General features: G+C 38.2%; 1 protein-coding gene across 4 annotated transcripts in view; it reads right to left on the bottom strand.

Moving 5' to 3' along the window:
• SCRN1 (secernin 1) overlaps positions 1 to 14,438 on the bottom strand; it is a 40,421-nt gene that overhangs the window by 2,245 nt on the left and 23,738 nt on the right. For all 4 annotated transcript variants that reach the window (XM_065832506.2, XM_065832505.2, XM_071804997.1 and 1 more), the window contains exons 4-8: positions 8,815 to 9,017; positions 6,455 to 6,649; positions 4,295 to 4,460; positions 2,180 to 2,360; positions 76 to 235 (exon numbers count right to left, since the gene is read on the bottom strand). In XM_065832506.2, coding sequence (XP_065688578.1) covers positions 77 to 235; positions 2,180 to 2,360; positions 4,295 to 4,460; positions 6,455 to 6,649; positions 8,815 to 9,017 — 904 coding nt within the window. In that variant the 3' untranslated portion in view covers position 76. The remainder of the gene's footprint in view (positions 1 to 75; positions 236 to 2,179; positions 2,361 to 4,294; positions 4,461 to 6,454; positions 6,650 to 8,814; positions 9,018 to 14,438) is intronic.

Below are 14,438 nucleotides of genomic sequence, written 5' to 3'. Positions count from 1 at the left end.
TCAGATCAACATTTCACATGCACTGATCCATGATACCAGAAACCCAGTATCTAAAGAACTGAAGTGTTTGCTTACTTTATTTGAAGAACTTTAGTTCTGTGTCAACACAGTCATAGAAAAGATCCACTACTTCAGCAGGATCCAGAACCTCTGTACGAGTAAGGATATCTTCCATTGCTTCTAAGCCTTGTTTTTCAAGGTCTAACATAATCCTCATCAGTTTCTGGCCTTTATCCTAAAGACATGAAAAAAACAAACTCAATTAATCAGCAAACGGGCTCATTAAAGCATTTTACTGTTCTCTTCTGTTATGGAGTTCTTTTAAAGTATTTTTGAAAATGAGAAAGCCTTTGACCATTATAAAACCTATAATATTAACAGAAGTAGTTTGTATGCAAAAAGGCTGAAAGGAACAGTGCTGCACACTTTATGCATTAAGAAAAATAACCAAAAGGAGTTGCTAAGTTTAAAGCAGAGAAGGAAGATGGAGTGAAACATGGACAGAGGAAAACAGTCTAAGGCTTGTACAAATAGGAAAGAGGTTAAGCAACTTCTTATGCCTATAAACCCACAAACAAAACTGTATGAGAAGACCAGAAGCCCCGGGGATTGTACAGATCATGGTACATACACATGTATCCCTCAGATCATCACCTGCAAGATGATGATTAGATCTGAAGTGATGTGTAATATAACAGCAGTAAGACTCCAGATCCCAGGGAAGGCTTTGAGTGTCATTTTGACTGACTTTCATTCATGTTTCTGGGCACAAAATTCACTCTTAAAAAAAGAAAAATGACAGCTTCTTCAAATCTAGATGTAATTTAGAATCTCCTATTATTGTTTTTTGGTTTTGTGGTTTGTTGTTGTTTTAATTTTCAGTCTGTTTTAAATGGAGAAGCATTGCTTGTTTTCTTCACAGCTACCAACATTGAATTCCAGGAGAAAAGACATTTTGAATGAGTGATGGTTCTGAGCTTTCCAGGATTTGTATAAGCATTTGTGCAGAAAGAGCAGAGTACCTGCACACTGAGTCGATGTTACCACGGAGGCCAGAGATTTTAAATTAAACCATTCCAAGGGATTAAAACCCACACATAGCCAAAACTGCATTTAAAGAAAGTCTGTACTAGCAAAGGTTACCATGGTTTCCTTAATCACTAAAGGATAAGTCTGAATGCTGTTATGATCTTCAAGACTCTGACACACGCAAACACACACAGAGGAAAACCACAGAAAAGCAAGTCATCTGTGGAAGCTCAACATGATTATGTGGGTCTTCCACAAATTGCCCAAAATACCCATACCAGCATCACCAGCATGCCCTGTTGATCTCTCCTTCTGTCTTTCTTCATTTTAACCAGTTATCTAGTTTACTGCTGCAGTTGTAATTACAAATGTCAAAGAACAGTTGTTGAACTACTTGCACTATTACAGCAAAAGTTGTATCTCCATCTGTGTAGAATAATCCTCTTTCTGCCTTTACTTATTAACAAAAAAAAAAATTATTCCCATTCAACACTTCAGGTTTTTACACTGGAAGCTTTTCAGCTCTGAAGTACTTGTTGCATAGCACTGGAAAATGTCCTTTCTTCTCTCATGGCATTTTCAGTTATTTCTTACAAATTAACAGAAATGCAATAAATTGAGACTTGCAAAACTGTCATGTGCAAATCATTCCCTAAAAAAAACCATCCCAACCCTCAAACTATGCAGTTCTCAGTCCAGCATATCATTTAAATTACAACATTCCTGCCACCATCCTATCATATAATTCTGATACCATGTTGCACTAACACCCAGTGTTCAATAATCAATTTAAAAGACTATACACACAATGAGGATTGAACAAGCTAAACAGCTTGTTGGTTTGACTTTTCAACTTTGTAAAAGTAATAAAGCAGAGCAACACACTCAGGATCATCAAAAAAACCTATGCAGAATAGTTTGCCTTTCAGAGGGCACCATTATTCAAGCTAAACTTGCAAGAATTCTAAGGATACTCAGCAAAAGCCTTTTTAAAATTATTATTCTGATAGCATAGAGAAATGTTTAGCCAGAACAGGCTGTATTTTTTTGTTGTTGTTTTTTTTTTTTCCTTCAGTGATTGGCTGTGAAGTCAATTATGGAGATAGGAATCTACATTTACCTCTTGAATTCCCAGTCCCATGGCTCTCACCTGATCTTTCTCAAGGAGAGATCTGGCCCATTCATGTGCCTTGTACAATTCATGCCTGCGATCAGGTTTCTCCTGGAATCGAGGTATCTTTTTGGCAGGATCATCATTGCCAAAAGAAGGAGACTGTACTTTTGGTACTAACTTTACATCATCAACAAAAATAAAGGGTTTAAATATGGACCTGAAAGAAATGAGAATTACTGCTTGCAGTACTACAAAATTTTTTAATATGTTATTCAAACGTTCACCAGGCTATTTTAAAACAACAGATGCAGAACAGCATAGGTGGTTCATCTACACTAAGCACAGACTGGGTCAGAGAGTTGGTACTGGTCACAAGCAAAACAAATCTATGTGCTTTAAAAGAGTTGGATTTGCCAGTTATCATAAAACTTCATTATCCCTTTTTACATCTAGGCTTCTTTGGTCTCCTTCATGCCGATTCTGCCACTTCTTCAGAAAAGTAGCACTGCACTTTCCTTTCTAAGTTGTTTTTTTTTTTTTTTTTAAAACAAATTTGAGCATTTGACCTCACATCAGTTTTTCTCCTCTGTTCAAACTGCCATCTCTCCTTCTCCTCTCAGATTTAATATTCATTAATACCACAAACAGATACTTCTGTGGAGCAGGGAAGATTACACACCTTGCTCAATATAGGATAATGTGGCACATAAACAGCAGCACTTTAAAATTTTATATCAAGTGGAAGAAAAAAATACATAACTACCAATATTGTGACACTTCTCACACAATTTCAACACTGAGTTTGGATCTAAACTCCAGAGAGAGAGAGAGAACAAAACCCCAGCAATCCAGGATCTTAATTCCTGGAAATCTGAGAGCGCATATTGGCAAGTGCATGGAGAAACCACCTTCTTTCTCTTCAGCTACACAACAAAATAGCACCCTTCATTCTGCAGTAAAGAAGCTGCCAGAAGTGCAAGACTTCTGCAAAACATGATTAATAGCCACTGTCTGCATACAGTCAGCAGGTTCATTGCTGCTACCCTTTCCATCACTGTCATGAAGTCTTGCTGACTAAGAGTTTATGTGACTCACTAGCTTAAAATAATGTTTTTTTAAATGCATTAGAGAATAAAATAGAGCAAGAAAGGCCTCTAAACAAGGGGGTTTACAGTTAGACTTTCCACCTTTAAAAAGAATAGAAATCCCAACAAAACAATTTGAAGCTTTGCTCCTTTTTATCTCAAAGGATTTGCATCAGGTCAAATAAAAGCTTTGGTAAGCAAGCTCAAACTTCATACTTAACCCTGAAGGTTTGAGCTGCATAATGCAAGGTAGGTGGAAAGTCCCTTTGGCATGGAAGACTTCTGTAGCCCTTGGCAGAACCTAATGCTGACTACTACTCTTCTTGCAGGAATGACTGTCAGCTGTTTCCTTCTCCCCATAACCTCTTTACCTCAATGCAAGTGGCAGATCTCCTGAATAACTGCAAGTGGTTTAGTTTAATTTCTGTGGATTCTGTTTAAAACACAAGATAATTAATTAGTTCTTTGATGATCTGGCTCATGAGTTCCCTTATCTCTTCTGCTGCTTTCAACTAGGGAAAACATCATTTAAACCAACTAGAAATTGTCCCTCCAATAAAAAAAAAAAAAAAAAAAACCAATACTTGGGATACCTAGGAGTTGCAGATGTTTTGGTCTGTTAAGATTTTGATGTCATACAAGGTTTCCTATAGTACATGCCCCCTTTTTGCTAGTTAGACACATAGTTTGTTTCAGTTTTGTACCCGCCTGTTCAAGAGACGCTACTAAAATGGTCCACAACCTCATCATCTCAACAAGAACCCACTGAAGAACAACTATGCTGGAGTAGTAGTTCCTGGGTCCTCCCCAAACTGCACTTACTCTGAAGCTCTGAGTTTAGGCAAAGTTCCAGATCCAGCCTTTCAGCCCAGTGGTGCCCATTTAGAACTGCGGCAAGACAGTTCAGTAACACAGGACTGTCAGATTGCCCACCAACAACTACTGATTGCATTTCTGGTTAGAACATGCTCTTGAAGCACATTCCAACTTTAGTAGCAAGGTTTGTTTAATATCTTTTGACTCATCATCTGCTCTGCACCCAGGGAACCCCAATGCTGTGGCTTACCTTGAAGGGTCTGGCGTGCCAGTGAAGTAATGAATGCAGGGAAAACTAGAGTCCTGAGGCAGAACAGACACTATGCTAGCTGTAGTAAGGAAAGATTCAGAGTCCACGCAGACACCGCTATCCTTGTCACGCAGGACATCAATCATCGCTTGTGCAGAAATGTCACCTACACGAAGTTGGGGGAAAAAAAATTCTGAGTGTTCAATGGCTTGGACCCCAAGGTAAGGATTTTAGCTTGAATGGGCTTTGGCCTAATATGATCAGTGACATTCAGTATGGGTACATCACAAATCCCTGTTAACACTTTCTATTTAAACAATGTAAACCCAGAATGAACTTTCCTAGCTAGTAAAAGAAAACAGCAAGAGGCATTAATTAGGCATTACAATTGCTAGGTGGGGAGAAATGTCATTAAAAAGGTATTATTAAGGAAGAAGGCCATCATGTCTGTAATACTGCTTTAGCAACCACTACGAACAGACTACTTACATAAACCCACCCATTTTCCTCCAAGAAGCTGCCTCTGCCAAAGTCTGGGCAGACTGGGAGCACCCTGACCTCCCAATTCTCATCTATTTCCATTAGCTCTCAGTCGAAATTCTGAAATATCACCTTGTGTTCACAGGGTGTCACAGCAGCAGACACTGAGATTTTTCTCCAAACCACTGTCCACAAGAATCCCTGGTTCTTAGTCTGTTTCTTGCCTGTGTCTTATCACAGCTTTCACACCACAGCACCCCATGTTTTCTTGCATTACTCCCTTGGCAGGTAGGGCTTCTTCTCCAGCAACTTCTCAAACACTTCCATGCACAGGTGCCTCAGTACACCAGGAGACACAGGAAGACCCAGCAGTCTGAAAGATTTGCAGCCACAGCCATCTGACTGTAGGGGCCTTGATACTTTTTACCCTGTTTCCCCCAAAATAAGATCTATCCTGAAAATAAGCCCCAGCATGATTTTTCATGATTTTTGAGGATGCTTGAAATATAAGCCCTACTCAAAAAATAAGCCCTAGTTACAGGTCATTAAAAAGTCAGTTTAAATAGTGTCCAGGCAGCTATACATGTAAAAAAGTAAAATTAACTGGCAATAGAATGCAGCAGGACAGATGTGACAGAATGTGATGACATGACTGCATCTGAATAAATGCTGATTTTTTTTGTTCAAGAATAAATGTAGATTGTTGTTCATAGAAAAATAAGACACCCCCTGAAAATAAGCCCTAACACATCTTTTGGAGCAAAAATTAATATAAGACCCTGCCTGATTTTCAGGGAAACAGGGTAGTGCTATAAACCAGGTTTATTAAGACCTTTCACCTATGGTCCTCAAGGATTACTGTATCTGCCTCTTGGACACAAACCACACTTCATGTAATTCTATAGTCTTAGTAGGAACTCTGCATTGCAATAAATATTTCATCTCTACACTCTTCTTGACATTTGCCAATAACTGAAAATGCTAACAATCTAGTAAATTCACATCTGCAGTAAAGGGTTTTTTCATGCATGAAAGAGCAGATACATGCTGGCCATGTGCTGCTGCAAGCTGGTAATTTCAGAGCTATTTTGGCCAGCTGCTGTGAACTTCAGTCATTAATCAATTTTGGACTGGAAATAAACCTTTCTTTGACTGAAGGCAATTGGCACGTTGTCTGTCCTGGTAACTGTGTTTGGCTGGACAATGAAAAAGGGACTTCAGTTTGCAACTGACTAGCATTGCTCTTCCTTAAACTATGGTCTTAATTCCTTTCCCAAAAGCCTAAGCAAACCTCCCAAAATGTAGAATCCATTCAGCTCAAACTTTCCTATGTAAATCCATTGTTTTTAATACTATAATTTTAGTATTAGGCCACTATAATTACACCAAAGCACAAACGCAGCAGCACATCATGCACATCAGAACAACAGTGAAGAAAGTTTGTTAGTTTTTTTTTTCACAATCCTGTTTCAAAACCTTAAATGTGAGGGGGACATTAAGGGATTCATCCTTAGTTGTGGCAAGTTTAGGGACAGTCTTCAGTTCTGGTCTTCCTTTCCACACAGTTTACATGTAGATGCATTCTCCTCAGTCACATGTAGTTCTGGACAGAATGCCTGAAAGGAGGCAGTAATGACCAAAAGTCCCACTGCATACACAGAAAGATGGTTCAACACTTACCACCTTGCTTTTCTAGGCTTTCCCTGCCAGAACAGCAGGCTAAATGGTCATCAGCAAGAGAGAACACTTCAGAAAAATTGAAGTCTGAGTCTCCGTTCCACCAGCCTTGACTTCTCACATAATTCCTTAATTCAGGATGCTCAGCATCAATTTTTGTAGTTAATGAAAGCTGATTGCAAATGCATTTCACCCCCTCTGTAGAAAGAGCCACATATTAGAAGAAAGCATTAATACAGTTTTTCTGGGAGAAGCTGGAAGGACAATGTAATTTCAATCAGGAAACAAATTAAATCGGTGGTTAGGATGTACATTTGGCACGACTGCCTAACTACACTCGCACAGAATCACCAGTCACTGCAGGCTGCAGATCTCAATTCTCTGTGCCGTACTTAGGTTTTTACACTGCCTTGTGATTAATAGCATTATTTAGTCAGAGTACCAGTTTCACAATCTGTACCTCACACATTCTGACTATGAAATAACAGTGGTCTCTATGGCACCTGCCTAATCTTTTCTCCAGTGATGTATTCCACTGCCACAACAAGGCTTAAGGTCTGACTCGATTTCAAAATACAGGCTGTTTCAAAAAGATGGACCCAATTTGAAATCACTGTCTCTCTGCAATTGGGTCCATCTTTTTGAAACACCCTTTATATTTCAGCAAAGCTGCAATTAATGTAATGACCCTTCTTTGCCCATCAGAACTGAAAATTTAATTTGGAAAAATGTTTTTAAAAGCTTATCAATTGCTTTAAGCTTTCCAGTCGAAAAACAATTTTATTGTAAGCTGCCAGGTAGGCTCAAATTTAACTTTGTTTTTAATCTTAAATTCTAAAATGGCATGAAGTAAAAAGAAAGTGTAAGTAACCTTCAAAGAATATGAAAGAGTTTTTAAATTTGCTTTTCTCAAAAATACCGCAGTGCTTATATCCATATATCTACAGCGTGACTAACAGTAGCTGCAGCAGTTACTCCTCAGAGAGAATAAAGCAAATGCATTGGAAGCCAGGGAAAGAGCTGATAAAATAAATCTCTACACTTAAAGAAAACCAGGTTCTGGAATTTGGCTGAGATTTTTTCTTAAACAGAAACCAAAGCAGTATTTGTGAAAATTATCAACACTGCTTTCCATAAAAGTAACCTTACTTTTGTAATGCCTCATGTATGCAATTTAAATGAGTAACAGCTTACAGGAGGAAGTTCTGTGTATCAGTCTGCAGAACAGTCACTGTCATTCAGTTCTGACTTACACTGGGTCACTAACAGCTTGTTCTGATTCACACTTTCAAACAGCACACCTTTTAGGGAATTTTCTTGGGTGTTAGAAATATTTATGTTTGTATCAAGCCATGTAAGCCACTCCCTAAGAGTTCTTTAAATATCACATTTAGTAACTCGTGTAAAATAGTATTTCCTGGTTCTGATCCCCCTCAAAAAATGAAAATTTATCAAGCAAATAAATTTTTCCACTCAGACTGAAGAACAGTAACAAGGATTTTAAAGTGTTTATTCTTAAATTACTGTTGAAGAGTTGCTTGATAAACACTCACTATAAGCTTTACAGAACTGCAGCGGGAATATTAGCAACAGAAAAACTCTGAGAACAGAGTCAAGAAACAAAAACTGCCTTCACACTGGGGAATGCCACATTTTCCCTGTTTTAGCAGCATTTGTGCATCCATTTGAAGCTGAAGAGTTCCAAGAGTTGAAGCTTATGGTTGAAAAAAAGAAAAAAACAAACACAAAAAATAAAAAACCCTACTTGAACAAAGTATGAAATGGAGTTCTTGCACAGCCAACAGCCTCTCCTCCTGGTAGCCTCAGCAGGCTGCAGGAGATGGAAACTGCTCTATCTACAGCTCACAGGGACCTCCTGAAGAGAAATGTGCTGGTAAAAAAAAAAAAAAAAAAAAAAAAACCAACAAAACAGAACAGAGCTGCAGTATCATTTCAAAGAGCTGCAAGCAGCAGATGAAGGGAAGAGTTTATTTGCTGGGAGGAAGGGCATGAAGGTTACGTATTGCTGATGCAGCTAAAAAGCCTAAGTAAATAACACTGTTCTTCAAATATCAGCCAGCTAGGGCAAGAGAAGGTGGCAGGCTGGCACTCCATAATCCTAGGGATCTCAGAAGCCAGCTGCTTTCCAGAATTTGGGTTTTATCAGGACAGCAGGATCAGTCTTCCCTCCTCAATTTGGTATCTGATGGTGCTAGAAAGAAGGTGAAAATCAACTATTTCATCAAATACTTGCACAAACTACTCATTTATCTAAACTCAGTAACTTTAAGAACCAATTCTTCCAAGACAATTATTTACAGCTGTTTATAATAAGAGCTGTTTGCTGCGAGCAATAAACTGACCTGTGATTTTTTCTGCTGCCCAGTACTTTCCAGAAGTCTCCAGTATCCAGGCTTCACTTCTATCCACAATCAAAAATGCACTTTGGAAAGTATGGCATGAACTCCCATCTTCATAATAATTTCCACCTTGTCCATGCTCTTCCAGCAGAGCCACTATCACATCCAGTGCTTCCTTAGCTGTTGCACCTCTTTCTAAGCCAAGTCTACCAAAAAAGGGCAAAACACAGTTTGAGACAGACATGTAGTGGTGAGGTCTCTATAAGTTATTCATTTTAAACATCAGCAGTGATCTGGTTTTCAAATACCAAAGTGTCAGGTATGTCTGGCGTAAGAATTTTTGCTTTAATGAGTTATTAGAATTACAGGATGATGTATTAAATTATTTCATTTCAAGTCTTTATTTTCTACACAGGTTGGCTTTTACATATATATATTTTTTTTAATAGTCCAATTACCAACCAATGGCCTCAACTGGACTGTAAATGTGTAATGCTTTATCTATCCCCCTTCAGGCAGAATAAATTTCAAGAACAACTTGCAAAGGTCTTTTTAAAGTTACAGCTGTATGCAAGTTGACTTTTCTGTACAGAAGAGCAGGAAATTGCAAATTAATATTACCAGAGATTAAAAAAAAAGAAAGAGCATTCAGTATTTCAACTGAGCATTCAGTATTTCCATCTCTCTACAAGCTCTCTTTCTCAATGCTTCAACATTTAATTGGCCATGGGAGTCAGATGTATGGTATTATTTGATGCATATTGCTTGCTGTAGATAGAAGCATTTGTGCACAGTCATGCTTCAGTGTTTCTGCACAGGCTTCCCCCCGAAAAACGTTTAACAATTAAACACCAGATACGGCTTTGTCTGCACTAAGAGTAACCATATGATTTTAAAAGAAGGTTTGAGCAAAGCAAGGGTGTTTTAGGGAAAAGTAAACTGAGGCACAAGAAGAGGTTTTACAAAGCTCTAGGGAATGACTGCATCCTGCCTTGAATAAATGAGATGAGATGAGATGAGATAATCCCTTGCAATAATTTACAGCCCTAACCAAGTCAACAATGAAAGTAGTAACCACAGGAGTCTCAATCAGACCTGCAAATTATTCTGCTGGTTCCAAAATCCAGTTACTGGTAATGATGAAATGCAGTATTTCAAACAACAGCATATCCATGCCTCCATCCTTCGGGAGAGCTATCTGGATCTGCCCAAAATTTCTCAGCTATGTCTCCTTAATATTTTCCTATGTTTTTATCTTTTTCTAATAGCTCTACAGACAAAGTCATTTCGACTGATGGATAGTTCCAAGAAATTCACCTTTTTAAAGCTAAGTACTATGCTAGCTCTTTCCATTTCCCTGGAAATCGCATGACAAGAAAACACTAACATGTCTTTTCTAAAACTACAGTACATAAATTAGGTTCTAATTATTTGGATACAAATTTGCTGATCTAAATATTTTTCAACCTAATCTCTGCACTGGGCCTGCTTCCTTAAATAGCTAGCCACTATTAGTATTGCTTTAGGTTGAATTTTCAAAAGCAGTGTTTCCATCTCTCTCAGCAGCATCTATTTATCACTTAATGACAAAGGAGAGCCAACTAGAATTTTAGACAGTTAGTATTTTGGGGGACTATTTGTCACCCATCACCTTCTAGCTTTGCATTTATAAAGTCTTTCCTTCTCATATTGTTTCTCTTATTAGCTGAAACTTGTTTTGCATTGTTGTCTCCATTTTTAGTCCCTATGTATTCATGTTATTCCTTCATTATTTTAATCATTGGTACAATCACTTTTTCAGAGCAATACAGAGATGCCAGTCTTTGCACATACCATAGACATCATCTAAAAGCCAATCCAAGAGCATGTTTTATTTATTCCCTAAGAATAAACCCAAGAGCTGTCACAATGAGTGGTCACCTTGGTGACCATTTAGTCACTAGATTCAGTGATTATCCACCCCCTTATCTCCAATTTATGACCATTAGCTTATGATTAGATCAAAACCTGCCATAACATCACACTAAAACTTTTAGTAATGACTCCCTGAAATTCTCCTTCGGAGATGGATACAGTCTTAGCTTTCTCTGTCAAAACAACAGCAGAGATTCAGGCCAAGGAAGCATCTTTTAGATCATTGTTTTGGATGTCTCCAATGTTACATTTGCTTCCATTAAAGGCCTAGACACTGTTTTTTGTTTGGATGCTCCTGTCAGTCACAAGGGGCAGCAAAAAGCAAAGCAAGGAAAAGATTCCACCCTACACAACAACCACATGGCTCATCTCCACAGAACTGTAAGTCTTGCCAGTTATCTAGACATCAATGTTCTGGGCAACTGCAGCATGACCCTCCCACTAACACATTTCAGAGTTCCCTGCAAGGGAAGCTAGAAGAAAAGTTTTGAGTAATTTGACTCCCCAGATGAGAGCTTGAATTATTCATTAAGGAAATTTCAGTGACTTAGAACAATCCACTGTCTCAGTACCTCCAATATGCTATCGCAGCATAATATAACCTTGTCAAAACAACATTATTTTAAGCTTTTCAACTTCACGTATCAGTTACAGATGCAGACTTTCCAAATGAAATAACTAACAAACATGATCATGACATTCTCCTTCATTCAGTTTTGATGTCTCCAAGGAAAGAAATCGTTAAGCAAATTAATATAATTTTAAAGAGCATTCTTGACTCCTGGCCAAGATTGGTGTCTCTGTGTGGTTCTGAAAAAGTGGTTGCACCAGCGATGAAAAGAATGAAGAAATAACAGAAACACATAGGGATTAAAAGACAACAATGCAAAAATAATTTACAAGTTTCTTCATATATGCCCTTTGCATTATAATGTTGTCCTGTTCTAACTGTATCGGCAATAAGCAAAACAGCACACCACCTTTTCATATGAATATACTTCTCTAAGTAAACAGGTACTTTATAGAGGCAACTGTGCCTCAAAAAAATAGTCTGCAGCCACACCAGGAAGAGTATATGAAGAAAGTCTTGATCATAGAATCTGAAAAGCTAACCAATGCAGCAATACTGGTGCAGCTTTTGAAGACCAGCTTTTGAATACCTCGTTAGAACAGAAAAGAAGCAGTTCTCAGGAATTTGTGCTGGAATCTGTTTTCTCTCAGTTTTTCTGTCTGTTGTGACTAGGTTCATATTCTCCATTTAGATAAACTGGGATAGGGACAAGCCTGCATGCAACAGGATCAACTTCCCTCAAGTCAATCATACACTTTATTTATTTCTTAAGAATCATTCATATGTTCTGACATGCTGTGATACACTATTCAAGCTACAAATCTGTAGGTAACTGTCTTAATCCCCAGACATAGCAGTACAGAAAGTAACACTCTGTTTTCAGTTTTTAAGCCAGCAGCCAGTTACTACACAAGCAAAGAACTTTGCGAAATACATCTCTACTGATGTCCATTGTGGTCTCTGTTGAAAAAAGAATGCTTTGTCTATGAGATTTCAGGATGAATTTTCAGTTTCCTATTTCAACAACAAAACATGCTGATTTCAGAATTATACTACCCTGCTCAAAAATGCTTCTGGTCTGTTTAATGCCACGTGCTCTCACAACATGGGCTTTGCCCATGCTGACTGGATTTTCAGTCCTAACTGAAAAATAACAATACCAGATGAGTTCAAAGAGAGAAGTCTCCTTTACAGAAGAAGAATAACCACTTTAAGAGAATGTAAAAGCAAACTCTTTGGCAAGCCTGAGCATTCAAGGAAAATTTGATTCTACTATCTGGATGACATTGTGGGTTGACAAGTCTTACACATGCTCTGAAGAACGCTTCAGAGTATGGAGCTTTTAATCTCTTTTGCAAGCAGGAAGCCACACATGCACACACAGTGTCAGTCTTCATCCTTCAGCTAAGACCTAATACAGATGCATAAAACCAACATACACATAGGTGTGGGAAGTTTGGCCAGCAGTGATGTGCATTTCTTAATTAGGTTTAAAACTCCAATTTATTTTCATTCCAATAAATCCTGAGTGATAGAATTAGTCTGTTCTGCAGATGCGTAAAAACAGGCAGAGCTGGCGCCAGCTACTTCACTGCTGCTATATGATGGATCTTGTACTTGATGGCTCTCTGTTCTATGAGGTGATCCAAAACATACACTTAATGCAACTGGCCAAGTCTTCACCGTAAGAGAAAGAATAATTTCGGCTGAACAAGAGAGGTTGCCTTCAACACACCCCTAGTTCTCCTTGCCTGAAGCACTCTTTGCATTCAAACTAAGGACAATTTCTTCTGCAGGTAAGAAGGAGGAGAGGTAAGGTGATATCTACAGGTGATTATCACTGGTACTTTATGATGAGTATCTTGTTACATTGATATCTCCTGATTTGCCAGCCTGGGTAAATCAGTATTTTGAGACTGCAATAACAGTGACCAAAATAAGTAGAACACTGCATTTAAACCAATGGGGTTTGTTAAAGTTTCAAAAGAATGCTACTAGGAGGAAAAAAATAAAGGTGGAACTTGGAAAGTGACTTAACATATTGTCCTACATGGTCTTATAAGAGCTACCAAGTCTATACAGTCTCCCTTGATGCAATTAAAGTTACTAGTCCTCCTAGGTACAGCTTTTCCACAGATTCCTTCAGTAATACAGTGTTTAGAGAAAATACCAAAGAGAAGCATAACCCAGATTCCCTCATGATTTCCTCATTGCTCAGATTCTATAGATCTCTGATCATATTTCTCATTTCTACTGCATTTTCTCCAACTGGCTCATATTCCTCTTAATTTATGGTAGCTGGAACCAGATACTGTATTTCTGGAGAAACATCATCGGAGAACATTTACAATTACAGTTTCAGGCAGCTATACACCTAACAATTTCTTCTAACTCATGCTTCCTAGCTTGCTTATGAGAATAACTTCTTAGGCTTTAATGTCCTCTTTAAGAATCAAGGTATCCATTTCCTATCCCCTATCCATAAAATTTGTTAACACACTACAGAAGTGAAGTAGAATGGTTGGACAGGATTTTTCTTGACTAACAGTTATTATTACACATTTATCAACTCCTTCATATTTAAGTGGGTTTTTTCCTCTTCAGGAGCTGAGATTAAGTTGGTGTATCACCACAACTCTTTATAATTCAGTTAAGCATAGCCACAACATTTTACCTTTTCCAGTCACCCAGAACCTCTCCCATCTTTCACTAGTTCTCAAGAAAAATGAGAATTCACCTGAAATTGGTTTAGTCTGCTCAGTAAGTATACTAGAGCAAATTCCAGCAGGACCACTTGATCTAACATTGATGTGCTTAAAAAAGCAGTTGTTGTCCTGTTCCATCTTCAACTAAATTGAGTACTTCCGCTGCCCGTCTCTTTGCAAGAAGTTTGCACCATTTTCTCTTGTTCTTTCATTTTCAGCTTTCTTCCCCCACCCAACTCTCCTTTAAATTCTCTTCACTACAAGATCAGCCTGCAGGTTGAGATTTACAGTGCAGCACAAGCCTTTTAGGCAGCCAGCCTTCAATGAACAGACTTACAGGAGTTTGTTTGTCAGCATTTAAATAAGGGCAATGGTTTGCATTGGAATGCATGGGCTGAAGTGAGGCACAGTAGACTGTTTATGTCTACAGTTGGCTA

Source organism: Patagioenas fasciata, chromosome 2 (genome assembly GCF_037038585.1).
Source record: "Patagioenas fasciata isolate bPatFas1 chromosome 2, bPatFas1.hap1, whole genome shotgun sequence".
Classification (NCBI taxonomy): Eukaryota; Metazoa; Chordata; class Aves; order Columbiformes; family Columbidae; genus Patagioenas; species Patagioenas fasciata.
Note: the sequence above shows the minus strand (reverse complement) of the source record. Positions and strands in the feature narration are given on the sequence as shown.